Raw genomic sequence first — 27,778 nt, forward strand, 5'->3', positions numbered from 1 at the left:
CATTCTGAACCTTGTTTGAAGTAATTAGGTCACATGACCAAGGAGCTATTGAAATTTTACATTTGGTAAAATTCATGCAAAAACGTGTGAGATGAAAATGGACAAACTAAAGGGTGTGCAATGTGTTGGCCCACTGAGTGGACATTCTGAACCTTGTTTGAAGTCACTAGGTCACACGACCTAGGAGCTATTGAAACTTTACATTTGGAAAAATTCATGTAAAATCTTGTGAGTTGAAAATGGACAAACTAAAGGGTGTGCAATATAGAAGGGTAGTCAGTGGACATTCTGCACCTTGTTTGAAGTCAGTAGGTCACATGACCAAGGAGCTATTGAAATTTGAATGTAAAAAAAAAAGTGTACTTTGTTCACGCTCCGTAACTAATTCAACTAGGCATACAAGACGCTGCTCACATTTCCACATGTTTATTAGCGTTGGAAAGCAAATTAATGACTAAATCAGTAAAATAAGACGTGTGCAATGTTGCGCGCAATTTTTCCAACACCATGACACTTATTTGGAGTCTGTGGCTCAAGTGGTTTGAAAGCTATTGAGGTTTGAAAGCGCGAATATCCGTCGAATATCGAACTTGAAACTGTCTTTACCTCGGTTCTGCAGTAAATCATTTATCTAGTTATAATTTCTTAGTGTGCAGAGATTGACACAGAAATAGGGAGGGTTTAGTCGGCAAAAACAACTTTCCTAGGACAGAAAATAAACATAACAAAGAAAATCACTTAAGTTTGGCTCGGTCCTTCTCTACTTTTGCTCGGTGTCGGTCTCTCCCCGTTCATTTTCGCGGTGCGCCACAGTGCTCCTTTTATTTGGCCTCCACCGCTGGTTGGAACTTCCCCCTAATTACCTCCACTTGGAGCTGTCCGTGTCGGGGTGCCCAGCTCCCGTATTCCCAGCCAACGTCGCCTCACATACCTCCCCTCTATTATCATCCCCCGGGGTAGACCTCCTGGGATACCACATAATGATCAATTAGCCTTTAAAAATTATAAACTTGGATTAGCTCATACACGTGCCATTGGAATACAGGAGTGATGGTTGCTGATAATGGGCCTCTGTAGCCTATGTAGATATTCCATTAAAAATCAGCCGTTTCCAGCTACAATAGTCATTTACAACATTAACAATGTCTGCACTGTATTTCTGATCAATTTGATGTTATTTTAAATGGGCACATTTTGTTTTGCTTTTCTTTATAAAACAAGGACATTTCTAAGTGACCCCAAACGTTTGAACGGTAATGTATTTAGAGATTGTTTCCAAAGTTTGGTATCTTGGCATTTAGTTTATTTTCCCTTGTTTTATATAGTAGGCCATGAACTCAAAAGTAGTGAGTCTTCTAACTGATAAGCCTATATGTTGTCATCCCTCCGATGTCAACAACTACAGACCAGTATCCCTTCTTTCTTTTCTCTCCAAAACTCTTGAACGTGCCGTCCTTGGCCAGCTCTCCTGCTATCTCTCTCAGAATGACCTTCTTGATCCAAATCAGTCAGGTTTCAAGACTAGTCATTCAACTGAGACTGCTCTTCTCTGTGTCACGGAGGCGCTCCGCACTGCTAAAGCTAACTCTCTCTCCTCTGCTCTCATCCTTCTAGACCTTTCGGCTGCCTTTGATACTGTGAACCATCAGATCCTCCTCTCCACCCTTTCCGAGTTGGGCATCTCCGGCGCGGCCCACGCTTGGATTGCGTCCTACCTGACAGGTCGCTCCTACCAGGTGGCGTGGCGAGAATCTGTCTCCTCACCACATGCTCTCACCACTGGTGTCCCCCAGGGCTATGTTCTAGGCCCTCTCCTATTCTCGCTATACACCAAGTCACTTGGCTCTGTCATAACCTCACATGGTCTCTCCTATCATTGCTATGCAGACGACACACAATTAATCTTCTCCTTTCCCCCTTCTGATAACCAGGTGGCGAATCGCATCTCTGCATGTCTGGCAGACATATCAGTGTGGATGACGGATCACAACCTCAAGCTGAACCTCGGCAAGACGGAGCTGCTCTTCCTCCCGGGGAAGGACTGCCCGTTCCATGATCTCGCCATCACGGTTGACAACTCCATTGTGTCCTCCTCCCAGAGCGCTAAGAACCTTGGTGTGATCCTGGACAACACCCTGTCGTTCTCAACTAACATCAAGGCGGTGGCCCGTTCCTGTAGGTTCATGCTCTACAACATCCGCAGAGTACGACCCTGCCTCACACAGGAAGCGGCGCAGGTCCTGATCCAGGCACTTGTCATCTCCCGTCTGGATTACTGCAACTCGCTGTTGGCTAGGCTCCCTGCCTGTGCCATTAATCCCCTACAACTCATCCAGAACGCCGCAGCCCGTCTGGTGTTCAACCTTCCCAAGTTCTCTCATGTCACCCCGCTCCTCCGCTCTCTCCACTGGCTTCCAGTTGAAGCTCGCATCCGCTACAAGACCATGGTGCTTGCCTACGGAGCTGTGAGGGGAACGGCATCTCCGTACCTTCAGGCTCTGATCAGGCCCTACACCCAAACAAGGGCACTGCGTTCATCCACCTCTGGCCTGCTCGCCTCCCTACCTCTGAGGAAGTACAGTTCCCGCTCAGCCCAGTCAAAACTGTTCGCTGCTCTGGCACCCCAATGGTGGAACAAACTCCCTCACGACGCCAGGACAGCGGAGTCAATCACCACCTTCCGGAGACACCTGAAACCCCACCTCTTTAAGGAATACCTAGGATAGGATAAAGTAATCCTTCTGACCCCCCCCCCCTTAAAAGATTTAGATGCACTATTGTAAAGTGGCTGTTCCACTGGATATCATAAGGGGAATGCACCAATTTGTAAGTCGCTCTGGATAAGAGCGTCTGCTAAATGACTTAAATGTAAATGATTGCAGGAAGAGAAAAGATTAACCCAATCACAGTGCATTTATGACACTAACAGAGAGTGCACAGGTTTCTTGATATGTGCACTAACACCAGAGGGCCAAAGTGCAGCACAAGTGAAATGATCTACCAAAGATAGATGGGGCTTGAAGGAAAACAACATACCACAGGACAATGGTGTGAGCATTGATAATGCACCTGTTAAAGGGTGTTTTGAATTCCATCACTCAAGAAGGCTAAAGGAAAATACAAACATCTATGTCCATGCATGGCCGTCACATCATCCACAACACTGCCAAAAAGTATGGACAGGGTTTTTCCTGAGGTGTGTAGTGTACTAAGTAGAGTAAATGTATGTATGCTTTGAATTACTTAAATTCAGTCTAATTCCAAGCAAGAACATTTATCATGGAAAGATTGAGTGAAAATTGTTTGATTACAAGTTATTTTGCAGGTGTCCAAATTTGATGTTGAGGACCTAGTCGTGGAAGTTAAAGGAAAGGTTACCTGACAGGTAAACACTTTAGCCAAAACCACCTATATTTTCGTAGTTGTTGAAATACCCAACAGAGTACATTTGAATGGTTTGAAATTCGCATGTTACCATCTTCCCCCGAGCAGGAAATCTCACTCAAAGCCATCAGCCCTGGGATGTAGTTAGTTACACACCCTTGGCCGAACGCGGTGATACATCTTAAACTGTAAGAAATCATTTATTTTTTAAACTGTATATATTTTTCCCGTTTGCTCGCCATAAAGCTAGTTAAGGAGGCAAATTAGGTTTTTGCAGCCTGGATGGAGGGTACTTTATGTACGAGCCGGTCCACAAGTGGATTACCTCGAATGCACACCAAGTTCAGACGATACTGATACTCCTGACCGGCTGCCTAGACTACATATTGTTTTTTCACCGACATCCGATAGCAAGGGCTAAATGTTTTGTGTCCCTATATTAACAGGGGGCGTAGGACGGTCCTTACGGTCCTAACAAAACCACCTACAAAATGTTCATTCTTGTCCCGACGATCCTCTCTTTGACAAAGACTGGAAAACCATCGTCGACAGAGAAATACAGAAAACAGTGTACACTCCAAATCCGACACCAGTAGACCATCCCCTCACCCGCTCTGTTAGCATTGAAGAAATCAAGACTCACCTGAAAAACAAAGCACCAGGGGAAGACAACATTGACAGCACACTCAAACAAGCACCCGATGAATACCTGCACCTCCTTTCTAACCTCTTCACAGCATGTCTCATGGAAGGCTACTTTACCCTACCTTGGAAATCTGCAGTTGTCACAATGATCCACAAACCTGGCAAAGACCCATACAACGTCACAAGTTATAGACCAATCAGCCTCCTCAGTCATGTCGGGAAGCTGTTTGAGAGAGTACTCACCCAAAGACTAAGCGGCCACACTGAGGAAATGGGCCTCCTTGGAATCCACCAAGCTGGCTTCAGGAAAACAAGATCAACCACCGATAACATTCTAAGACTGTCAGAGGACATCCTTCGGGAACTTCAAGAAAAAAGAACTTACCCTGGTGGTTTTCTTTGATATAGAGAAAGCATTTGACAAGATGTGGCACAATGGACTATGTTACCGGCTTGCAGACTCCAATCTCAAACTACCGCTCTCCATCAGAAACATCATCACTAGCTTTCTCCACAACCGTACAATTAAAGTGAAGGTCTCCACAGCAATATCCTCACCATTCACCCCTGAAGCAGGTGTCCCACAGGGGGCAGTTCTAAGCCCGCTACTTTTTCTACTCTACATATCAGATATTTACTACCCTCCACCCACCATAGGTCAAGTCTCACAGTTTGCCGATGACCTCTGCTACTGGTCCAGCTCCAAATGTCCTCAACTCGCTGAAAAAAACTCCAGAAGTCTATTGAAATGATCGAGACGTGGTCTAACATGTGGCGAATAAAATTGAACCCACAAAAGACCCAACGTGTCCTCTTCACAAGAAGCACCAGCAAAAAGACCAGGAAACCCATAGATCTCAAACTCTACGGTGAAACAATAAAAGTAGAAAAAGAAGCAAAATTCCTTGGAGTCACCTTCCAGAAGAACATGCACTGGACAATCCATATAGCGAACATAAAGAGAGAGGGACGAAAAAGACTAAACCACCTAAAAACGCTGTGTGGAAGAAAATATGGAGCCTCACCTCAGACAGTGCTGAAAGTCTACATTAGCTACATCCGATCCCTCTTTGAATACGCCCTACCAGCCTGGATAACAGCTTCACCGCAGCAGATGTTTTGGACTATTTGTAGCCGATTCATGGCAATAAAAATGGCTTACAGACTACCAAGATCCATCAACAATCACTACGCTAACAGCATATCTGGTCTGACATCAATCAACAACAGACAGTCAATCATTGGTCAGAAGTTCATCAACAGAGCCACTCACAAACCATCATTGAAGGAAGCCGTGGCACAGGCCAAATGGACCACAGATACACCCATGTCCATAATGCTGAAACTGACCTAGAAGAGAAAAAATACAAAAAAATAAATAAAAATACAAAAAAAGAAATATAAAAAAATAATCAATCGTGTGTGTATGAAAATGTGTAGATATGTGAATGCACTCCTTAGCGCCCCCACCCCTCTCCCCCTGCACAGTTGTGAGCTATACTTTGAATTACGTTTTTATCTTTTTTATTTTTACTCCATTTTTATTCTCTAGTTTTTCATGCCGGGGAAAGAAATGGGCGAAACTAATCTACGCCCGTTCTGATTAAAACTTTAGGGCATCTAGTTTTGGGGGATGCCTTGCTTGACCACACCCTCCTTCCTTGCTCCTGGCCTGCCCTGCCTCTTCCACCAATCCAATTGTTTCTTATGGACAGAAAAGAGCAGAAGCGCTGAGCTGTCCCATCAGGTCCATTGTCTACTAGCGTGGTCCTTAACGTCTTTCAGGTGGCTAGCTACTGTTAGTCGTTAGCTATATTTTAAGATTGAGTTGAAAGAAATATTGTAAACCGCATTGACAATTAGTACAGAAAATGTTATCGTTAACACAAACTGAAAAGATTTTCTTATCCTCGGAATATGCTAGATTTGTTGTTGTTGAAAAAGCTAGCTTGTACTCAAACAACGATGAAGCGATGTGTCGACCTCACGGTTGTGAAAGTGGGAACAAACGTTTGGTTCCTGATGCCGTTGTTGTACCCCATGCTACAGGGTTACGCCACAGGAAAAACCCAATCATATTCGTTGAAATACATGACACTCCTCCCCCGGATTGTAATAGGGTGCACCCTTCTTGGATCGTGCACAACCCTAACCAGATAGGAATACAGAAGAAAAACTGCACAACAACTTTTGTTCAAAATTTGAGTTTGAGTAACCCTTTCACTTTGGTACCAACTCGAAATATTTAAAACAGACGAATTTACTGGGTGTTGAAAATAGGAAATTTGTTTTGACTTATCCTGCTAGGTGGTTGGGTTGTCGTAACTAGCTACTTGATACCAAACGTTAGCTGCTAGCTAGCTAAACAACTAATCAAGGGCTGGCAAATCCTACATTCTTTTTTGGCAAATTGCCCCATACATTTGAGAAATAACCATTTCCTGAAGAGGAAAAATACCAACTATCAAACTTAAGGAGCTGGTGGATGCTGGATAGCTAACTACCACTGCCTACCAAGCTATTCTTATCCTCCTGGATGGAAAGCTTGTGTGCATGAGCACGCTTCCTTCCTGTACGTTCTATTCTCTAGCTGGTGCAAATGGAGTCAACGATGGACCCAACGCCTAATGTCACAGATAACTTGTATAAAAGTAAGTAGTAAATGTTATTAGCTAATTTCTTTCGTCTCATTTTGTTACCTACCATAAGGTAAATTGTCGCAGGCTGTTGTGCTAGTGAAGTCATTTATTGAATGAGTTGTTTTTATCCCCTCTGCTTCCGTTGTAGCGATACACAACATGGCCAAAAGTACGTGGACACCCCTTCAAATTAGTGGATTTGGCTATTTCATCCACACCCGTTGCTGACAGGTGTTTAAAATCGAGCACACAGCCATACAATCTCCATAGACAAACATTGGCAGTAGAATGGCCAGTGACTTTCAACGTGGCACCGTCATAGGATACCACCTCTCCAATAAGTCATTTTGTCAAATTTCTGCCCCGGTCAACTGTAAGTGCTGTTATTGTGAAGTGGCTCAGCCGCAAAGTGGTAGGTCACACAACGGGGCCGCCGAGTGCTGTAGTGCGTAAAAATCGTTTGCCCTCTATTGCAACACTCACTACCGATTTCCAAACTGCCTCTGGAAGCAACGTTTGCACAAGAACTAGAGCTGTTCATTGGGAGCTTCATGAAATGGGTTTCCATGGCCAAGCAGCCACACACACAAGCCTAAGATCACCATATGCAATGCCAAGCATCGGCTGGAGGGGTGTAAAGCTTTCCACCATTAGCTTGGAGTAGTGGAAATGCGTTCTCTGGATTGATGAATCACGCTTCACCATCAGGCAGACCAATGGAGGAAGCTGGGTTTGCAGATGCCAATAGAACCTACCTGCCCAAATGTGTAGTGCCAACTGTAAAGTTTGGGGGAGGAGGAATAATGGTCTGGGGCTGTTTTTTTTATGGTTCCGGCTAGGCTCCATAGTTCCGGTGAAGGGAAATCTTAACGCTACAGCATAAATTACATTCTTGACGATTTTGTGCTTTGAAATTTGTGGCAACAGTTTGGGGAAGGTCCTTTCCTGTTTCAGCATGACAATGCCCCCGTGCACAAGCAAGGTCCATACAGAAATGCTTTGTCAAAATCAGTGTGGAAGAACTTGACTGGTCTGCAAAGAGTCCTAACCTCAACCCCATCGAACACCCTTGGGATGAATTGGAACGCCGACTGTGAGCCAGGCCTAATCGCCCAACATCGGTGCCCAACTTTACTAATGCTCTTGTGGCTGAATGGAAGCAAGTCCCCGTAGCAATGTAACAACATCTAATGGAACGCCTTCCCAGAAGAGTGGAGGCTGTTATAGTAGCAAAGGGGGACCAGCTCCATATTAATGCCCATGATTTTGGAATGAGATGTTTGACTTTCAGGTTACTTTTTGCCATGTGGTGTATCTAGTTGCAGCAAGCTATGGACTATTAGGTGATTACAATCCAATGTGTTTTGTTTACAGTGACTGAAGAGGACGTCAAGAGGTTAATAGAACTGCGTTCCTCCAATGAGGCTCTTTTCACAGGAAAAAGAAATGCTGCCAAGGTTGCCTGGAAGTATGTGAGGGTTGTCATATGTATGAAATTGTATACACTAGTATACCACAATCAGGGTTGTAACTGTTTTCTATCTTTAACTGTGCAGTGCAATTCTAAAGGGATTAGGTCTTGAGGGAAAGCTGACAGCTGACCAGATTGCCAAAAAGTGGGAAAATCTGAAGACTAGATACAAGGTAAAGTGTGTTTGCACTTGGAATAATGAAGTTGGGTGTTTACTGATATTGTAAATATTTACTGATCATGTCGTCAAAATAAAAAAGCTTCATCCCAGCAGAGGAGGCTGGTGGGAAGAGCTATAGGAGGACATGCTGATTGTAATGGCTGGAATGGAATTAATGGAACAGAGTCAAATGTGTGGTTTCCATATGTTTGATACCGTTCCATGAATTCCATTCCAGCCATTACAATGAGCCTGTCCTCTTATAGCTCCTCAAAAAGGCTCCTCTGCATCCCAGTCATAGTCCCACGTCTGTATTTGTCTTTTTCCTTTAGGATTTAAAATACCCTTTTCTTGGCAAGGACACGGTTTCTACTAGCATAGCCTCCTGGCCATGGTTCCAACTTATGGATGAGGCCATGGAAGGACGCCTCTTCAACAGCGCCCACGTTTTGGCAGTTGAATCTTTGTGTGGTGAGGATCCAGGTGCTCCCTCGCCATTAACCAACGAGAGAGAACAGGGGACCGAGGGTGCTGACATTTTGGAGTTCTTGATCAAAACGGAGATGGAGGACAGTGCAGGGACAGGGAATTTGGAAAACAATGCAACAGTTAACACTGATGCAACTCAGACTGGGGCCCCTACTACTATGGGCTGGCGAAGAATGTCAGAATGCTCATATAAAAGTAAGTGAGCTGAGCATACTCTGTGATTGTGTTGATAGGTTGACAGTTAATGATTTATTCAACCTTTATTTGTCCAGGAGGTCTGTCTAGAGTCTAGGTCTTTAGTAATTGTAGTTATTGATTGTTAGCAAGCTTGCTGCAAAAATAGTGTTACTTGATACAAAGTAATCATTCATATTACTGACATAGTTTTTTGCTCAACAGTGACAGAGCAGGAGACGGAGAGAATGATAAAGCTGCGTGCTGTGAATGAGGCCCTCTTCACAGGCAGAAAACATACTGCGAAGCCAGCCTGGAGGTGAATATGTCTGGGATGGACAGATGCAGACCATATTATTGCCCAGCAAATTCTGTTATTGTCTGTCCCTAATCCACCCCTAGCTCTTTCACACTTACATATGTCTAAAGGGACTGGACAGGCTAGCTAGGAATACATTTTTACCTATCGGAAGGCAAAATGGTGCTATTACCCTATTGCTTACACCTATTTGATCATTTCAGATTTCGTTTAGTGTCTTAACTGAGAATTGTTTTGCAAATTATTGTCTCAAGTTAACCATTGTTGTTTGTCTCCATGTTTTCCTGCAGAGCTATTTTGAATGTGTTGGGTCTTCAGGGAAAGGTGACTACTGACCAGCTAGCCAAAAAGTGGGATAATCTCAAGAGGCGATATAAGGTAGTGTGAGAGAGTGATGGCGGTACTCAACTAGTGCATTTGTGTATGTAACTTGTATTAGTGAACTTTCTCCTAATCTCTTGAAGTTATTATTGATTCACAATGTATCTCGCATCACGTCCTGCACAAATCTCCTCGCAAATTCCACTCCACACTGCTCTGTCCACTGTGTTGTTCCTCTTTTGGCGCAGGAGTTGAAATGTCCAGCCCGCGGCATGGAGAGCAACCCAAATTCCTGGCCCTGGTTCTACCGCATGAATGATGCTGTCGAGGGGCGTTTCGCCGGCTGCGCCCCCATCCTGACGCCAGTAGTAGAGGAGGGTGATGAGGAGTTTGAGCCCTCTCCACCACCAAGGAAGAGAGCTCGTCGCACACCAGGGAGGGGGGGGATGTCGGAGTTCTTGACAGAGTCAGAAATGGATGAGCTTGTAGAAACGGAGGATAGGGACGGTGCAGCCATGTTCCCAGGGGCCACCATAGGGGAGTATCACAGGACCACGGAATTCTCATATAAGCGTAAGTGATGTTTTGCCTTTTTTAAAGGGATGATTTGCTCAAAATACAATATGACTGTACAAAATCAATATGATTTCCCACTTAGGCTGGTATTGGTTGACCCAGACAGTTTTTAAAGTGCATGTTTGAGTTATTTAGTTACGTTCACCATCTTGTGACCCTAACACGGAACCCAAGCGCGTGCTCCATCGTGCATAAATTTATTTTGTCCCCCTACACCAAACGCGATCACGGCACGCAGGTTAAAATATCAAAACAAACTCTGAACCAATGACATTAATTTGAGGATAGGTCGAAAAGCATTGAACATGTATGGCAATTTAGCTAGTTAGCTTGCTGTTGCTAGCTAATTTGTCCTGGGACATAAACATTGAGTTGTTATTTTACCTGAAATGCACAAGGTCATCTACTCCAAACAATTTGAGCTTTTACTTCTAAAAAAACCTTTCCAGAAACAAGTCTCTCACTGTTGCCGCTTGCTATAGACCTCCCTCTGCCCCCAGCTGTGCCCTCGATACCATATGTGAATTGATTTCTCCCCATCTATCTTCTGAGCTCGTGCTACTAGGTGACCTAAACTGGGACATGCTTAACACCCCGGCCATCCTACAATCTAAGCTTGATGCCCTCAATCTCACACACATTATCAATGAACCTACCAGGTACAACTTCAAATCCGTAAACACGGGCACCCTCATAGATGTCATCCTAACTAACTCGCCCTCCAAATACACCTCTGCTGTTTTCAATCAAGATCTCAGCGATCACTGCCTCATTGCCTGCATCCATAATGGGTCTGCGACCAAACGACCACCCCTCATCACTGTCAAACACTCCCTAAAACACTTCTGCGGGCAGGCCTTTCTAATCGACCTGGCCGGGGTATCCTGGAATGACATTGACCTCATCCCGTCAGTAGAGGATGCCTGGTTATTCTTTAAAAGTGCCTTCCTCACCATCTTAAATAAGCATGCCCCATTCAAAAAAAAAAAAAAACTAGGAATAGATATAGCCCTTGGTACACTCCAGACCTGTCTGCCCTTGACCAGCACAAAAACATCCTGTGGCGTTCTGCATTAGCATTGAATAGCCCCCGTGATATGCAACTTTTCAGGGAAGTTAGGAACCAATATACACAGGCAGTTAGGAAAGCTAAGGCTAGCTTTTTCAAACAGAAATCTGCATCCTGCAGTACTAACTCCAAAAGATTCTGGGACACTGTAAAGTCCATGGAGAATAAGAGCACCTCCTCCCAGCTGCCCACTGCTCTGAGGCTAGGAAACACTATCACCACCGGTAAATCCACTATAATTGAGCATTTCAAGAAGCATTTCTCTACGGCTGGCCATGCTTTCCACCTGGCTACCCCTACCCCGGTCAACTGCCCGGCACCCTCCACAGCAACCCGCCAAAGCCCCCACCATTTCTCCTTCACCCAAATCCAGATAGCTGATGTTCTGAAAGAGCTGCAAAATCTCGACCCTACAAATTAGCCAGGCTAGACAATCTGGACCCTCTCTTTCTAAAATGATCTGCCCGATATTGTTGCAACCCCTATTACTAGCCTGTTCAACCTCTCTTTCTTATCGTCTGAGATTCCCAAAGATTAGAAATCTGCTGCAGTCATACCCCTCTTCAAAGGGGGTGACACTCTAGACCCAAACTGCTACAGACCTATATCTATCTTTATCTATATATTTCAAAGGTCTTCGAAATCCAAGTTAACAAACAGAATACAGATCATTTCGAATCCCACCGTACCTTCTCCGCTATGCAATCTGGTTTCAGAGTTTGGCATTGGTGCACCTCAGCCACGCTCAAGGTCCTAAACAACATCATAACCGCCATCGATAAGAGACATTACTGCGCAGCCATATTCATCAACCTGGCCAAGGCTTTTGACTCTGTCAATCACCACATTCTTATTGGCAGACTCGACAGCCTTGGTTTCTCAAATGATTGCCTCGCCTGGTTTACCAACTACTTCTCTGATAGAGTTCAGTGTGTCAAATCAGAGGGCCTGTTGTCTGGACCTCTGGCAGGCTCTATGGGGGTGCCACAGGGTTCAATCCTCGGGCCGACTATCTTCTCTGTATACATCAATGATGTTGCTCTTGCTGCTGGTGATTCTCTGATAGACATCCACACAGACGACACCATTCTGTATACTTCTGGCCCTTCTTTGGACACTGTGTTTACTAACCTCCAGACGAGCTTCAATGCCATACAACTCTCCTTCCGTGGCCTCCAATTGCTCTTAAATGCAAGTAAAACTAAATGCATGCTATTCAACCGATCACTGCCCGCACCAGCTCGCCCGTCTAGCATCACTATTCTGGACGGCTCTGACTTAGAATACGTGGACAATTACAAATACCTAGGTGTCTGGTTAGACTGTAAACTCTCCTTCCAGACTCACATTACGCATCTCCAATCCAAAATTAAATCTAGAATCGGCTTCCTATATCGCAACAAAGCATCCTTCACTCATGCTGCCAAACATACCCTCGGAAAACTGACCATCCTACCGATCCTCGACTTCGGTGATGTCATCTATAAAATAGCCTCCAACACTCTACTCAACAAATTGGATGCAGTCTATCACAGTGCCATCCATTTTGTCACCAAAGCCCCATATACTACCCACTACTGCGACCTGTACGCTCTCGTTGGCTGGCCCTCGCTTCATTTTCGTCGCCAAACCCACTGGCTCCAGGTCATCTACAAGACCCTGCTAGGTAAAGTCCCTCCTTATCTCAGCTCGCTGGTCACCATTGCAACACCCACCTTTAGCACGCGCTCCAGCAGGTATATCTCTCTGATCACCCCAAAAGCCAATTCCTCCTTTGGCTGCCTCTCCTTCCAGTTCTCTGCTGCCAATGACTGGAACGAACTACAAAAATCTCTGAAACTGGAAACACTTATCTCCCTCACTAGCTTGAAGCACCAGCTGTCTGATCAGCTCACAGATTACTGCACCTGTACATAGCCCATCTATAGTTTACATATAGCAAACAACTACCTCTTCCCCTACTGTATTTATTTATTTATTTATTTATTTTGCTCCTTTGCACCCCATTATTTCTACTTTGCCCATTCTTCCATTGCAAATCCACCATTCCAGTGTTTTACTTGCTATATTGTATTTACCTCGCCACCATGGCCTTTTTTAGCCTTTACCTCCCTTATCTCACCTCATTTGCTCACATTGTATATAGACTTATTTTTCTACTGTATTATTGACTGTATGTTTTGTTTATTCCATGTGTAACTCTGTGTTGTATGTGTCGAATTGCTATGCTTTATTTTGGCCAGGTCGCAGTTGTAAATGAGAACTTGTTCTCAACTAGCCTACCTGGTTAAATAAAGGTTAAATATTTTTTACTTTAAGACATGAAGGTCAGTCAATGCGGAATATGTCAAGAACTTTCAGTGTTGCTTCAAGTGCAGTCGCAAAAACCATCAAGCGCTATGATGAAACTGGCTCTCATGAGAAATGCCACAGGAATGGAAGACCCAGAGTTACCTCTGCTGCAGAGGATGAGTTCATTAGAGTTACCAGCCTCAGAAATTGCAGCCCAAATAAATGCTTCAGAGTTCAAGTAACTGACACATCTCAACATCAACTGTTCAGAGGAGACTGTATGAATCAGGCCTTCATGTTCAAATTGCTGCAAAGAACCCATTACTAAAAAGGACACTAATAAGAAGAGACTTGCTTGGGCCAAGAAACATGAGCAATGGACATTAGACCGGTGGAAGTCTGTCCTTTGGTCTTATGAGTCCAAATTTGAGATTTTTGCAGAGTAGGTGAACGGATGATCTCCGCATGTGGGGTTCCCACCGTTAAGCATGGAGGAGAAGGTGTGGGGGTGCTTTGCTAGTGACACTCAGTGATTTCTTTAGAATTCAAGGCACACTTAACCAGCATGGCTACCACAGCATTCTGCAGCATTACGCCATCCCATTTGGTTTGCACTTAGTGGGACTATCATTTGTTTTTCAACAGGACAATGACCCAACTGTGTAAGGGCTATTTGACCAAGATGGAAAGCTGCATCAGTTGATCTGACTTCCACAATCACCCGACCTCAACCCAATTGAGATGGTTTGGGATGAGTTGGACCGCAGAGTGAAGGAAAAGCAGGCAACAAGTGCCCAGATTACTGGTGAACTGCTTCTAGACTGTTGGAAAAGCATTCCAGGTGAAGCTGGTTGAGAGAATGCCAAGACTGCAAAGCTGTCAAGGGAAAGGGTGGCTACTTTGAAGAATCTCAAATATAGCACTTGTTTGGTTACTACATGATTCCATTTGTGTTATTTCTTAGTTTTGATGCCTTCACTATTATTCTACAATGTAGAAAATAGTATATAAAAAAAAGTAAAAAAAAAGCTGGTGCTTTATACATTTACACTGAGTATACAAAACATTAAGCACACCTGCTCTTTCCATGACAGACTGACCAGGTGAAAGGTATGATCCCTTATTGATGTCACTTGTTAAATCCACTTCAATCAGTGTAGAGGAAGGGAGGAGACGGTTAATGGAGGATTTTTATGCCTTGAGACAATTGAGACATGGGTTGTATGTGTGTGCCATTCAGAGCGTGACTCAAAATTAGGAAAGTTTTCCAAATATTTGGTATTCTCAGTGTATATTCTGGTCTCTGGTCCTGATGCAAATTTCCTGTAATATTATCCATTTTGCCAAGGGGGTTTTGTTCTGTGTATTTAAATACTGTATTCTCAAAAGCTCATTCTATTGCATTTTAGTTACAGTTTAAACACTGCGTATTTATGTGTATACTGTAATTTTAACAAGGCTCACTAATATATCTACTGTGTAAATTCATCCTGTGTGTGTGTGTGTGTGTGTGTATGCGTATAGATTGCATTTGGGTTACAGTGCTATTTGGGTTGTTAATTGGATTAATTCGGAAATTTTCTTGTTTTTGATATGTATTATTATTTGTGTACTTGATTTACATTTTACTACATTGTTAGGAGTTATTATCATAAGCATTTCGCTGCACCCACTATAACATCTGCTAAACTGTACGTGACTGATTAACTTTGATTTGAACAAGTTACTTCGATAACAGGTATTTGTGAAGAATAACACTAGTTATACTTGCTTGCATTACAGTGACCGAGGAGGACACCAAGAGATTGATAGAGCTGCGTGCATCTAATGAGGCTCTTTTCACAGGAAAGAGAAATACTGCCAAGCCTGCATGGAGGTGAGTTGGCTTGTGTTGGAAGAAAGTATTTGGCTAAATAAAAATCTGCTATTTCCAGTCAATGTACTCGGTTTATTTTGTAAATCCCTTATTTCTCTGCAGGGCAATAGTAAAAGAGATGGGCCTCGCAGGCAAGTTGTCTGCTGATCAGGTCTCTAAAAAGTGGGACAACCTGAAGACAAAATTCAAGGTAATGTAACTAGTGTACAATCTCACCTTGTTTGTCAGAGCCTGTGTGTTTACTTTCGCATGTATGTAAACATCCATGCTTATTTGTGGTACCGGAGGATGAGTACCGGAGGATGGGTAAGTCTCTAAGTTTTATCTCCCAATAAGTTTAGATCTTCTTTTGTCCTTTAGGACTTGAAGTACCCGCCACGTGGCATGGAGAACCAGAGCAGCCCTGCCTCCTGGCCTTGGTTCCAACTTATGAACGATGCCTTCGAGGGCCGACTGGCCGGGAGAGCCCCCAAAATAACGCCTGTATGGATGAGTGAGGAAGACTACTTGTTTGTATCCTCACCGATGCCTACAGAGAGAGACCCGTGTCCCATGCCAGAGAGTAGTGGGATTTCGGAGCTGGAAGAGGCAATGGGACCAGGGGACACAGATGTGGATGGAACGGTTACGTTCATCGATGCCAGTGGAGAGGAGTGCCCCACACCTTTGGAATTCTCCTATAAAAGTCAGTACCATTCCTTCATTCTTCATGTCTCAGAATGTACTTTTTAAGGAGGATAAAATAGACTTTTAAAATGTAAAACTTCAGGAGTTAAAAATGTATGAATGTTGACAAGATATGAGGTAAACAAATATCCACTTTATTTTTGTTTTGATGACAGTGACAGAGCAGGATACGAGGAGGCTGATCAAGTTGCGGGCTGCCAATGAGGTTCTCTTCACTGGGAGGCGAAATGCTGCCAAGACTGCATGGAAGTTAGTAGGATTTAGTATGAAAATAAATGTCAACGACAAAGCAATGAAGTCAGATATGCATTATCAAAACTCATTGATCATGTTTGTGTGCAGGGCCATTTTAAAAGAGTTGGGTCTCCTGGGAAAGGTGTCAACTTACCAGGTGGCCAAGAAGTGGGACAACTTAAAGAGGAGATATAAGGTAAACGATCAAGTGTTTGCTGTTAATGTGTGCAACATGAAATAAACCAAACTGTAAGTGGATACAAATCTGAATGTCTTTAGTGAAGGACCAATCCTTCCTAATGCACATGCATTGCTCAAACACTGTAGTCTGCTCTGTGTTTGTGTTCTATAGTTTGTCCCCTGTTGTTCTCTGAACAGGACCTGAAGTACCCTCCTGTGGGCATGGAGAGCATGGCAGACAATGCTGCTTCCTGGCCATGGTTCTACCTCATGAACGAGGCCATGGAGGGCCGCCTCGCTGCCAGCGGACCTGTCCTGACCCCTATAACGGATGGCGACGACCCAAAGCCTTCCCCTTCGCAGCCCATTCGAAGTAGAGGACGCCCGTTGCTGGACAGGGGCGACACCACACTGGAGTACGACCAAGAGATGTATGCGGACCCCGCCACAGAAGAGTGCCACCGGGCCACAGCGGAGTGCGAGAGGGCCCTGAGAGAGGAGAGGTTGGGTAGGGGGCCAGCTGGTGCCACTGCTGCTCACAAGGGAGTGACACTGGAGAGAGAGTGGGAGATGGTGGAGAGGGAGAGGGCAGCGATAGAGGGGGATAGAGCGGCAGTGGACAGAGAGCGGCAGTGGCTGGAGAGCGAGAGAGCCAACTTGGCAAGAGAGAGGATGCTGTTGGAACAGGACAGGATGGTCCTGGGGAGAGAGAGAGAGGCCTTTGAGAGCCAGAGGGCAGCAGTGGTGATGAACAGCGCTACAGTGGTGCACACTGGACACATCAACCACTGTGGGATGGGGATGTAGACTGATGTTATAGACTGATTGGAAGCCAAGGACTGATCAAGAGCTTTCAAGTTACTTGGAGAACAGACTTTTCAGCATGTTTTCACCTTATTGGCTCGAGATTAATCTCTTTTTACACTATCTCTAAACTTAATGGTTTGTTCAACTAAACCAGTGAGAGATTTCAATTTGTGACACTGCTCACTTGTTTTGAATGATATTTGGAAATTTGTCTGTTGTCTTTCTTTTGACAGAAAAGGCTAATGATATAAGCCTTAAAAGTTTTTGTGATTTGACTCAAAGTTATTCCAATGACCTCATACTGTCTTTTCAATCTTGGTAGCAATTACAGTATATTGTAATAAAAGAAAAATAAGCACCATAAGTGAGAGAACTGGATGCTTATAAAAGTTATAACTTTTAAAATGTCTCTGTGAAAGCTGTTTTCACTTTCAAACAATAAAAATGCTGTAAAGTACTGCTAAAAAAGTATGGAAGTGAATTATTGTTTGAAAAATCTAATCACGGTAGGGGAGAGGGTTAAGTTGAGCCATTGTTTTACATTTAGCATCACTCAGTCAAGGGAAATGTACGGTGCATTCGGAAAGTATTCAGACCCCTTGACTTTCCACATTTTGTTACGTTACAGCCTTATTCTAAAATGATGGAAAAACAATTTAATCAAATCTACACAATACCCCATAATGACAAAGAAAAAACAGGTTTTACAATTTATTTGCGAATTTATAAAAAATTAAACGGATCACATTTACATAAATATTCAGACCCTTTGCGCAGCCAAGCACCTTTGGCAGCGATTACAGCCTCAAGTCTTCTTGGGTATGACGCTACAAGCTTGGCACACTTGTATTTGGGGAGTTTCTCCCATTCTTCTCTGCAGATCCTCTCAAGCTCTGTCAGGTTGGATGGGGAGCGTTGTTGCACAGCTATTTTCAGGTCTCTCCAGAGATGTTTGATCGGGTTCAAGTCCGGGCTCTGGCTGAGCCACACAAGGACTTTCAGAGTCTTGTCCCGAAGCCACTACTGTTGTCTTGGCTGTGTGCTTAGGGTCGTTGTCCTGTTGAACCTTCGCTCCAGTCTGAGGTCCTGAGCATTCTGGAGCAGCTTTTCATCAAGGATCTCTCTGTACTTTGCGGCGTTCATCTTTCCCTTGATCCTGACTAGTCTCCCAGTCCCTGCCGCTGAAAAACATCCCCACAGCATGATCCTGACACTTTTTCCATGTACAGTGCCTGAAGAAAGTATTCATACCCCTTGACTTATTCCACATTTTGTTGTGTTACAGCCTGAATTCAAAATGCATTCAATGTTTTTCTCACATTTATACACTATACCCAATAATGACAGAATGAAGACATGTTTTTCAACATTTTTGCAAATGTATTAAATACAAAAATATCTAATTTACATATGTATTCAGACCCCTGAGTCAATACATGTTAATCACCTCTGACCGCGATTACAGCTGTGAGTCTTTCTGAGTAAGTCTGTAAGAGCTTTGCACATATGGATTGTACAATATTTGCACATTCTTTTTTAAATTTCTTCAAGCTCTGTCAAGTTGGTTGTTGATCATTGGTAGACAGCCATTTTCAAGTCTTGCCATAGATTTCCCAGCCAATTTGAGTCAAAACTGTAACTACGCAACTCTGGTACATTCAATGTAGTCTTGGTAAGCAACTGCAGTGTATATTTGGCCTTGGGTTTTAGGTTATTGTCCTTATTCTAAAACTTATTAAAATTCTAAATCTAATGTCTAAATGATCCTTGGTATTACCATCTTAAAACAATTCAATATGTTAGCTTAGTAGAAATCCAACCCTGGGCTATAAGGGCAGGAATATGACCCTTCCATTTGAAAAGATAAATGTTTCTTCCATAGTTCAGAGAGAAATTGACAATTCATTTTCCAGCGTCAGATCCTCAAAGTAACAGTATTTTAACATCTTCCAAGAATAGCTATTCATATACAATATGCAACAGAAACATGTAATTAATATGAGAACATCAGTTCAGAATCTGTAAAAGTCCAACAAATCCTCCATTATGAAAGGGGCCCCTGCCCACGGGCGAGTAGCAGCATAATGGGCCATGACAGACAGAGAGGGGACAGGGGAGACTTCCCCTCATACCAGCGTGGATGAAATGATGACATTACTCAGTCAAATCAAGCTTTATTTATACAGCACATTCAAGACATGGAATGCAACACAATGTGCTTCACAGGAAAAAATGAACAATCAAAATAAAAACAAATATTTACAACACAAAAAACATAAGAGGATAAAAACTAAAGAATAACAACTGAATGACTAAAAAGCACCCTGAGGAAAAGCAAAGCTAAAAAGGTGTGTTTTAAGATCTCTTTTAAATTTGTCCACAGTTTGGGCCCCCCTCAGGTTCTCTGGCAGGGTATTCCAGAGGCTGGGGGCATAATAACTAAAGGCTGCCTCTCCATGCCTCTTGGTCCTAGGCTTTGAAGGCCAGTGACAGTATACCTGAGAGACCTACTGGGTACATAACTTAAAAGCATGTCTGACATGTATTGTGGTGCACAATTGGGAATTGATTTAAAAACCAATATAAGAATCTTAAAATGAATTCTAAAACTCACAAGCAGCCAGTGCAGAGACCTTAAAATGGGTGTAATGTGTTCTCTCTGTCTGTACCCGTGCTGCAGCATTCTGTATGTTTTTCAGTTGACCAATGGCTTTCTTGGGTAGACCAGACAGGTGAGCATTACAGTAGTCAAGACTACTTCTTATAGAAGCATGGATGAGTCTTTCTGTACCAGCCTGAGAGAGAAACAGCTGCACCTTGGCAATCTTTATTGCCCATTAATTAAAATGTGGGGCCATATTTTCAGATTCTCTCATTGTGCTTTGGCTATAACAATAAGTACCTCGGTCTTTAGCTGGAGGACATTTTGACCCATCCAAGTATTTCAATCACTAATACAGTCTAATAATTTATCAGTGGAACTAAAATCCTCTGGTGACACAGAAAAGTAAAGTTGTGTATCGTCTGCATAGCAGTGAAAATCAATGCTGTGCTTTCTGATAACTCTGCCAAGAGGTAACATATAAACTGAACAATACCGGACCCAAAATTGAACCATGTGGAACCCCACATGTGATACTTATTTTCTTTGAGTTATGTTCACCAAGGGTGACAAACTCTCGAAAGGTTCAATAGGTCCTAAACCAATTTAGGACCAACAGTGTCAAATGTAGCACTTAAATACAAGAGTTGGACAGAGAGCTGTTTGGCTTCAGTGTTACCACTTTAAGGCTGTCTCTATGCTGTGGTGGGCCCAAAAAACAGATTTTTTTTTTTTTTAAATACAGTTTCTACTTAAAAAAATATTTTGCTGTTTGTAAACCAATTTCTCCAGAATTGTGTTTCAAGTGGCACATAAGAATCCTTAGTACAGCAAACATGAACAGTCCTCACATCAACCAAACAAACCAAATCCCATTATACAGTGGCTTGCGAAAGTATTCACCCCCTTGGTATTTTTCCTGTTTTGTTGCCTTACTACCTGGAATTTAATTAGATTTTTTGGGGGGGTTGTATCATTTTATTTACACAACATGCTTACCACTTTGAAGATGCAAAATATTTTTTACTGTGAAACAAACAAGAAATAAGAAAAAAAACTTTTCTTTAGCATGCATAACTATTCACCCCCCAAGTCAATACTTTGTAGAGCCACCTTTTGCAGCAATTACAGCTGCAAGCCTCTATAAGCTTGGCACATCTAGTCCCTGGGACTTTTGCCCATTCTCCAAGAAAAAACTGCTCCCTCTCCTTTAAGTTGGATGGGTTCCACTGGTGTACAGCAATCTTTAAGTCATACCACAGATTCTCAATTGGATTGAGGTTTGGACTTTGACTAGGTCATTCCAATTTAAATGTTTCACCTTAAACCACTCGAGTGTTGCTTTAGCAGTATGCTTAGGGTCATTGTCCTGCTGGAAGTGAACCTCCGTCCCAGTCTTAAATCTCTGAAAGATTGAAACAGGTTTCCCTTAAGAATTTCCCTGTATTTAGCGCCATCCATCATTCCTTCAATTCTGACCCGTTTCCCAGTCCCTGCTGATGAAAAACATCCCCATAGCATGATGCTGCCACCACCATGCTTCACTGTGGGGATGGTATTCTCGAGGTGATGAGAGGTGTTGGGTTTGTGTCAGGCATAGCGTTTTCCTTGATGGCCAAAAAGCTACATTTTAGTCTCATCTGACCGGAGTACCTTCTTTCATATGTTTGGGGAGTCTCCCACATGCCTTTTGGCGAACACCAAACGTGTTTGTTTATTATTATTATTTTAGCAATGGCTTTTTTTCTGGCTCCAACTCTGTGGAGTATATGGCTTAAAGTGGTCCTATGGACAGATACTCCAATCTCCGCTGTGGAGCTTTGCAGCTCCTTCAGGGTTATCTTTGGTCTCTTTGTTGCCTCTGATTAATGTCCTCCTTGCCTGGTCTGTGAGTTTTGGTGGGCGGCCCTCTCTTGGCAGGTTTGTTGTGGTGCCATATTTTTTCCAATTTATAATAATGGATATAATGGTGCTCTTTGGATGTTCATTATTTTTATATAACCCAACCCTGATCTGTACTTCTCCACAACTTTGTCCCTGACCTGTTTGGAGAGCTCCTTGGTCTTCATGGTGCTGCTTGCTTGGTGGTGCTCCTTGCTTAGTGGTGTTGCAGACTCTGGAGCCTTTCAGAACAGGTGTATGTATACTGAGATCACGTGACAGATCATGTGACACTTAGATTGCACACAGGTGGACTTTATTTAACTAATTATGTGACTTCTGAATGTAATTGGTTGCACCAGATCTTATTTAGGGGCTTCATCGCAAAGGGTTGAATACATATGCACGCACCACTTTTCCATTTTTTGTTTTTTAGATTTTTTTTGAAACAAGTTATTTTTTAAATTTAGCTTTGAACTATTTTGTGTATGCCTATGACATGAAATCCAAATAAAAAAAACATTTAAATTACAGGATGTATGCAAAAAAATAGGAAAAATGGCAAGGGGGATGAATACTTTTTCAAGGCACTGTAGATACTCTATTCCAGTGCAACTTCTAGCATGTGGGCAGTTGTGAAAAAAGTACCCAATTGTCATACTTGAGTAAAAGTAAAGATACCTAAATAGAAAATGACTCAAGTGAAAGTCACCCAGTGAAATCCTACTTGAGTAAAAGTATTTGGTGTTAGATATACTTAGTATCAAAAGTAAATTAAATTGCTAAATATACTTAAGTATCAAAAGTAAAAGTATAAATAATTTCACATTCCTTATATTAAGCAAAACAGACAGCACAATTTTATTTTTTTAAATTTACGGATAGCCACGCCAACACTCAGACATAATTTACAAACAAAGCATGTATTTAGTGAGCCCGCTAGATTTAGACAATTTTACTGTCCTGCTAAGCATTCAAAATTTTACGAGTGTTTTTGGGTGTCAGGGAAAATGTATGGAGTAAAAAGTACATTACTTTCTTTAGGATTGTTGTAAAGTAAAAGTTGTCAAAAATATAAATAGTAAAGTACAGATACCTCAAACTACTTACGTAGTTCTTAAGTATTTGTTCTTAAGTACCCACTGACAGTTAGACACTGGAAATGAAAGCCAGGGATAGGTTTTTAAAGCTTTTGTTTGTATATATGTATGCTGTATTTATTCATTAACATGTTGCTTATTTGTATATTTGTTAGCCAATTTATCTGTTATTGTATATTAACCTATATATTTATCTGTTTTTTGAAGTGTGATTGTACTCAATATTCTATGTGACTATAAAACAATTCGCACTAAATAATATGTCATGTTTTTTATTGAAACTATTATGAGTAGCAGTTATTTTTAATATAGACAGGAGTATTTCACGATGTGTCAATGCAGGCAGCCATATCAAAACTTTGATCCGCTCTGCCGGTGTGGTCTTCAATTTGTGCTATAAGTTATTTTCTCCAAACATTAATGTGTACTTTTTTCATATTTACAATGTTGGGACTGTACCGTATAATGTATGATTGTAATGTAAAAGAGTAGACCATCAAATCACCAGTACATCCCTGAAAATAGGTGGCGATAATGTCCTAATAACTGCGCTGTCAATGTAAACAAACCCAAAAGAAAGAAGAAGAGACGCCACTCAATATACAATACATATTTTCCTACAAAAAGCTTTGCATACTGATTGATAGCAGGGACTGTTATTAGTCAAAAATGGGTAAGATTCGTTGCTACTTTACAGTTTGCTTCTAGAGTTATCGACAAAATTGTACATGAAATCAATGTTTAGCCACTGATTAATGTCTGACCATCTTCTGCCAACGTTTTATCTTAATATTTGGTTGTATGCCTTAGTGTTAGCATTAGCTAGCTAGGTAGGCTGTTATGGTAAATGTACGATTTCCTATGAATAAATTATGATTATTTGGTTATTCTTTGAGGTATGCCAGACGGACGTTTGCTATCCAGTCAATGTCTAAAATACAGATGTCGAAATGTTGCTCTCCTAGCTGGGTCGTTCCACTAGTAGAGTACATTTTGGGTAGTGTAACTTTGTCCAAGAAAACTATTAATTTCACCTAACATTCTATCATAAAAAGCAAATTATGTTTTCCCATCTCAAAGGGTTAAGATGGGAATTTTTTTTTCATGTTTTTCAGATTTATAGGAATATTTGAATCCACTTAACCCCAACCTTTCCTAACATTTTAACCATCATTGCAAAGCCCTAGTTATTTTGTTGCCATTTTCTGTAGTTTTTTTTGGTGGAAAACTGAGCAGTCGAGCAACACGTTAACCCTCTTGCCCATAGATAGATTGAATAGAAATGTTTTAACAATTTCAATCTGCTGAAGCTTGCATTCAATTGCCCCTCCCAGTTGCACACAACACGCTTATATTCCCCCTGTCACGAGGGGATTTATGCGTGATTTAAGATGAAAACATCAACCCTTTTACTTTAAAGGCACTTTATTGGCATTTGGTCTTTTTTGTTTTACTTGCAATTTATTTATTTATTTAAATGTAAAAAAAGACTATGAAGTGCCTTTGAAGTAACAGTGTTGACCATAACAGGGTTGAGGTTTTCATGTAAGCTTGTGTGCAACAGGGAGGGGCAATTGAATGCAAGCTTCACACAAATTGAAACTGTTAAAACATTTTTAGCTAATCTATCTATGGACAACAGGGTTAACGTGATGCTCGACGGGCTCCGTTTTCCACCACAAAAGAAAATGGCAACAACATAACTAGGGCTTTGCAATAATGGTGCAAGGCTGGGGTTAGTGATCTTCCTAGAAGTCTGAAAAACATGACGAGGGACATGTCAAAAGGCAGATTCTTGCCACTTTAGCAAGTCTTTATTCATATAAAAATCTGATTTTAGAGAATTTTCCATATGGTCTATATTAAATGGCACGCCAATAATGGTGTACAATTTCTACTTAAAATATCTAAGGGAAACACCCAGCTATCTACCTGAATTACTGGTTTGACCCTCGCTCTGCAGGCATCTCGTATTACATATTCAAGAAAAGAATAACTTTCTGACACGTGAAAGTGAATGCATACCAGACAGTGCTATTATGTCTTTAGTAGAATTCCTTTCACAGTGTGATGCATTTAGCAGACCTGACAGTTGACATTAGTGTTTGTCCTTTGAAGTTATCTGTATAGTTTGACAAATGATATGAGTAAAGTATTACCACTTTAATCTTCTTTATCCCTCCTGCCTTGTTAAATCTAGGTGGGTTCTTCTCCAGTCTTTTTTCTGGCCTGTTTGGCACCAGGGAAATGAGGATACTGATCCTGGGGTTGGATGGAGCTGGGAAAACCACAATCCTTTACAGACTTCAAGTTGGGGAGGTCGTCACCACTATTCCCAGTGAGTGAAAATACTGAACTTCTCAGTGCTGAGGAACACTCACATTGATGGCCTAACTCCTGCATGCCAATACAATGGTATGTCTTGCAACAGATAAATTGGTCACTGAAATGGCTCATGCAGAGAATGACATGCAAACAGTTATGATTAACCTACAGTACTAGAAATTTGTTGACTTACCATTCTCTTCTTTTTCAGCCATTGGTTTCAACGTGGAAACAGTGACATACAAGAATCTGAAGTTCCAGGTGTGGGATCTTGGAGGGCAGACCAGTATTAGGTATTGAGACATTCCTGACTTCAACTTATTTATTGTAGCATATGTCTCACACACATCTGAATATTGCAACCATCAGCAGTCAGTTTGTCAAGAGTCAACCAACAAATGTATTGTTTACCCTAATGTTTCTTCTTGCATCTCTCTCTGTTTCAGGCCTTACTGGCGCTGCTACTACTCCAACACTGATGCTGTTATCTATGTAGTGGACAGCAGTGACAGGGACAGGATGGGAATCTCCAAGTCTGAACTGGTGGCTATGCTTGAGGTATGAGTAATGTGGCCTTAGTAGCTTGTATAAAAGCCGTTCATACTTGAAAATGTTTACTGGTCCCATGGCTCACACTAGCTCTTTTTATCCATGTACTTGCTATATTTTGATGGAATTGTGAGCTAAACAGCATGTGCAGTCACAGACTAGGTTTCCAGATATAGAGGGCTCTGTCTGTATTCTCTCTGCAGGAGGAGGAGCTGAAGAAGGCTATACTGGTGGTGTTTGCCAACAAGCAAGACATGGAGCAGGCCATGACTCCCACTGAGGTCGCCAATTCCCTGGGCCTGCCAGCACTCAAAGACAGAAAGTGGCAGATCTTCAAGACCTCCGCCACCAAGGGAACAGGGTTGGACGAGGCCATGGAATGGTAATGGAATAGGAACCAAATGAATGAGGCTGTTTAGTTACGAGTAAGGCAGTTTTTTTTTGTGTGTGTGTCTTTCAGCTGTTAAGATGATGACATTTTTAACTTATCATTAAATTAATAACATGGTTTGCATTAGGAACAAAAAATATGAAAGACAAGCTGAGGAGTCTTTCAATATACAACAACAAAACTGTATAATTTTCTGTTTCTTCTTACTCCTTAGGCTGGTGGAGTCTCTCAAGAGCGGACAGTAACCTCAGCCTAACACCATGCAAATAAATGTGACTTCCCGCCGCATATTTATGCTCCTGGGCCTGTTTCCCAAAAGCATCTTAAGGCTAAATTCATCGTTAGAATCTTCGTAGGAGCATTGTTAAATCTCTGAGCTGTTTCCCAAAACCCTCGTTACTGAAGTTGCACTTGAAAACGCTCATTATTTATCGACTGCCTCACCACTCGTAGAACAGCTAAGTGCATCGTTATGTTTTTGACCTTTTGTGTCACTTTATTTACAGAAGATCTCTGCTAAACATAGAATCAAGATGTTCATCTCTCTGATTGTGACTGCCGATAACTTCAGAACAAAGTTGACTACAAATACAAAGTTGCTAAAGTCTTTGCAATTGTTACAAACAAGTGAAGGATAAAAATATGCTTCAAATTAAAACCGAGATGACTGCATTAAAAGATAAATAGGCTACATGGGTCTATATATTTCAATCATATTGAAATCAATGTCATGTTCAATCAATTGAATTCTATTTTGCCTATTATTGTCTGTATCTGTAATTTTTGCCTCAAAATATTTCGATGTGTAACAACATGTGCACAATGATGTGCTCAATATGTGATTTTGTGCATTATTGGGTAAGCATTATAAGTTGCCTCAATATTTGCAGCCAGCCACAGGTGGTAATATCTCTAGGAGCTGATCCATCATCAGGATTTTGGAGTAAGATTTGAAAGGAGAAAATTGATTTGAGAGCAGCGCTGCTTTTGTTTCGATCCTATCAGTGTCAACACATGCTCTAAACAACGCTTTTAGTGAACGTTCATTCTGCATGTTGTTTTGAGAAACGGACGTTACATCTTCGGCCGTTGTAAGAATGAGGCATCATTAAAACACTCCTAAACCAAGTTCCATAGCTATCAGGAAACCGGGCCCTTGACTGAGTGGTTTGCCTTGTTGCAGGGGACATCCTAAAGATGGACTTTTTTTTTATTGCTGTCCCTGAGTCCCCTAGCTTCCATTTAGTTCCTATCAGTTTCCCTTTTCTATTCCTAGTATATTCAGCTAGGTGGACTCGTTTTTGAGTGTATAGTGTGTGTATATATATATCTTTTTTGTTGTTGTTGAAATTATGGATATGTGGTTGTCTCTGTGTTTTTCTTTGTGTGCCACTCATTATTGGTCCTGATAAGTTTGGTTAATTGATTTTTTTATAATTATTTATGTACCTTGATAATGGCGTTAATGATAATGTAAATACAAAATTATGAATTAAATAAATCTACATCGTATTTGCAAGTGATGGCGGTTACTGGTATTTTAATTTACATATTGAGTACGGGAGAATTTAACCACAGTTTTCAAACATGTATACTCTGATATTACC

At 41.9% G+C, this 27,778-nt stretch overlaps 2 protein-coding genes across 3 annotated transcripts; both read left to right on the forward strand.

Annotated features, from left to right (window-relative positions):
• The first annotated feature begins 6,116 nt into the window (after positions 1-6,116).
• LOC129866891 (uncharacterized) lies at positions 6,117-17,780 on the forward strand. Of its 2 annotated transcripts, XM_055939906.1 has the most exons (13): positions 6,117-6,680; positions 8,043-8,136; positions 8,225-8,312; positions 8,632-8,983; positions 9,188-9,281; positions 9,572-9,659; positions 9,851-10,175; positions 15,322-15,415; positions 15,518-15,605; positions 15,776-16,100; positions 16,258-16,351; positions 16,445-16,532; positions 16,715-17,780. In XM_055939906.1, the coding sequence occupies exons 1-13, from the start codon at positions 6,629-6,631 to the stop codon at positions 17,321-17,323; spliced, it is 2,391 nt and encodes a 796-aa protein (XP_055795881.1). In that variant the 5' UTR covers positions 6,117-6,628; the 3' UTR covers positions 17,324-17,780. The 2 variants fall into 2 exon arrangements, with proteins under 2 accessions (XP_055795881.1, XP_055795882.1); XM_055939907.1 differs by lacking the exon at positions 8,043-8,136 and having other exon boundaries at positions 6,118-6,680.
• A 5,690-nt stretch (positions 17,781-23,470) lies between these two features.
• LOC129866893 (ADP-ribosylation factor-like protein 1) lies at positions 23,471-27,694 on the forward strand. The gene is made up of 6 exons (XM_055939910.1): positions 23,471-23,579; positions 25,107-25,244; positions 25,443-25,524; positions 25,678-25,789; positions 25,984-26,162; positions 26,386-27,694. The coding sequence occupies exons 1-6, from the start codon at positions 23,576-23,578 to the stop codon at positions 26,414-26,416; spliced, it is 546 nt and encodes a 181-aa protein (XP_055795885.1). The 5' UTR covers positions 23,471-23,575; the 3' UTR covers positions 26,417-27,694.
• The last annotated feature ends 84 nt before the right edge of the window (positions 27,695-27,778 follow it).

This window comes from Salvelinus fontinalis, chromosome 12, assembly GCF_029448725.1.
Source record: "Salvelinus fontinalis isolate EN_2023a chromosome 12, ASM2944872v1, whole genome shotgun sequence".
NCBI classification, from domain to species: Eukaryota; Metazoa; Chordata; class Actinopteri; order Salmoniformes; family Salmonidae; genus Salvelinus; species Salvelinus fontinalis.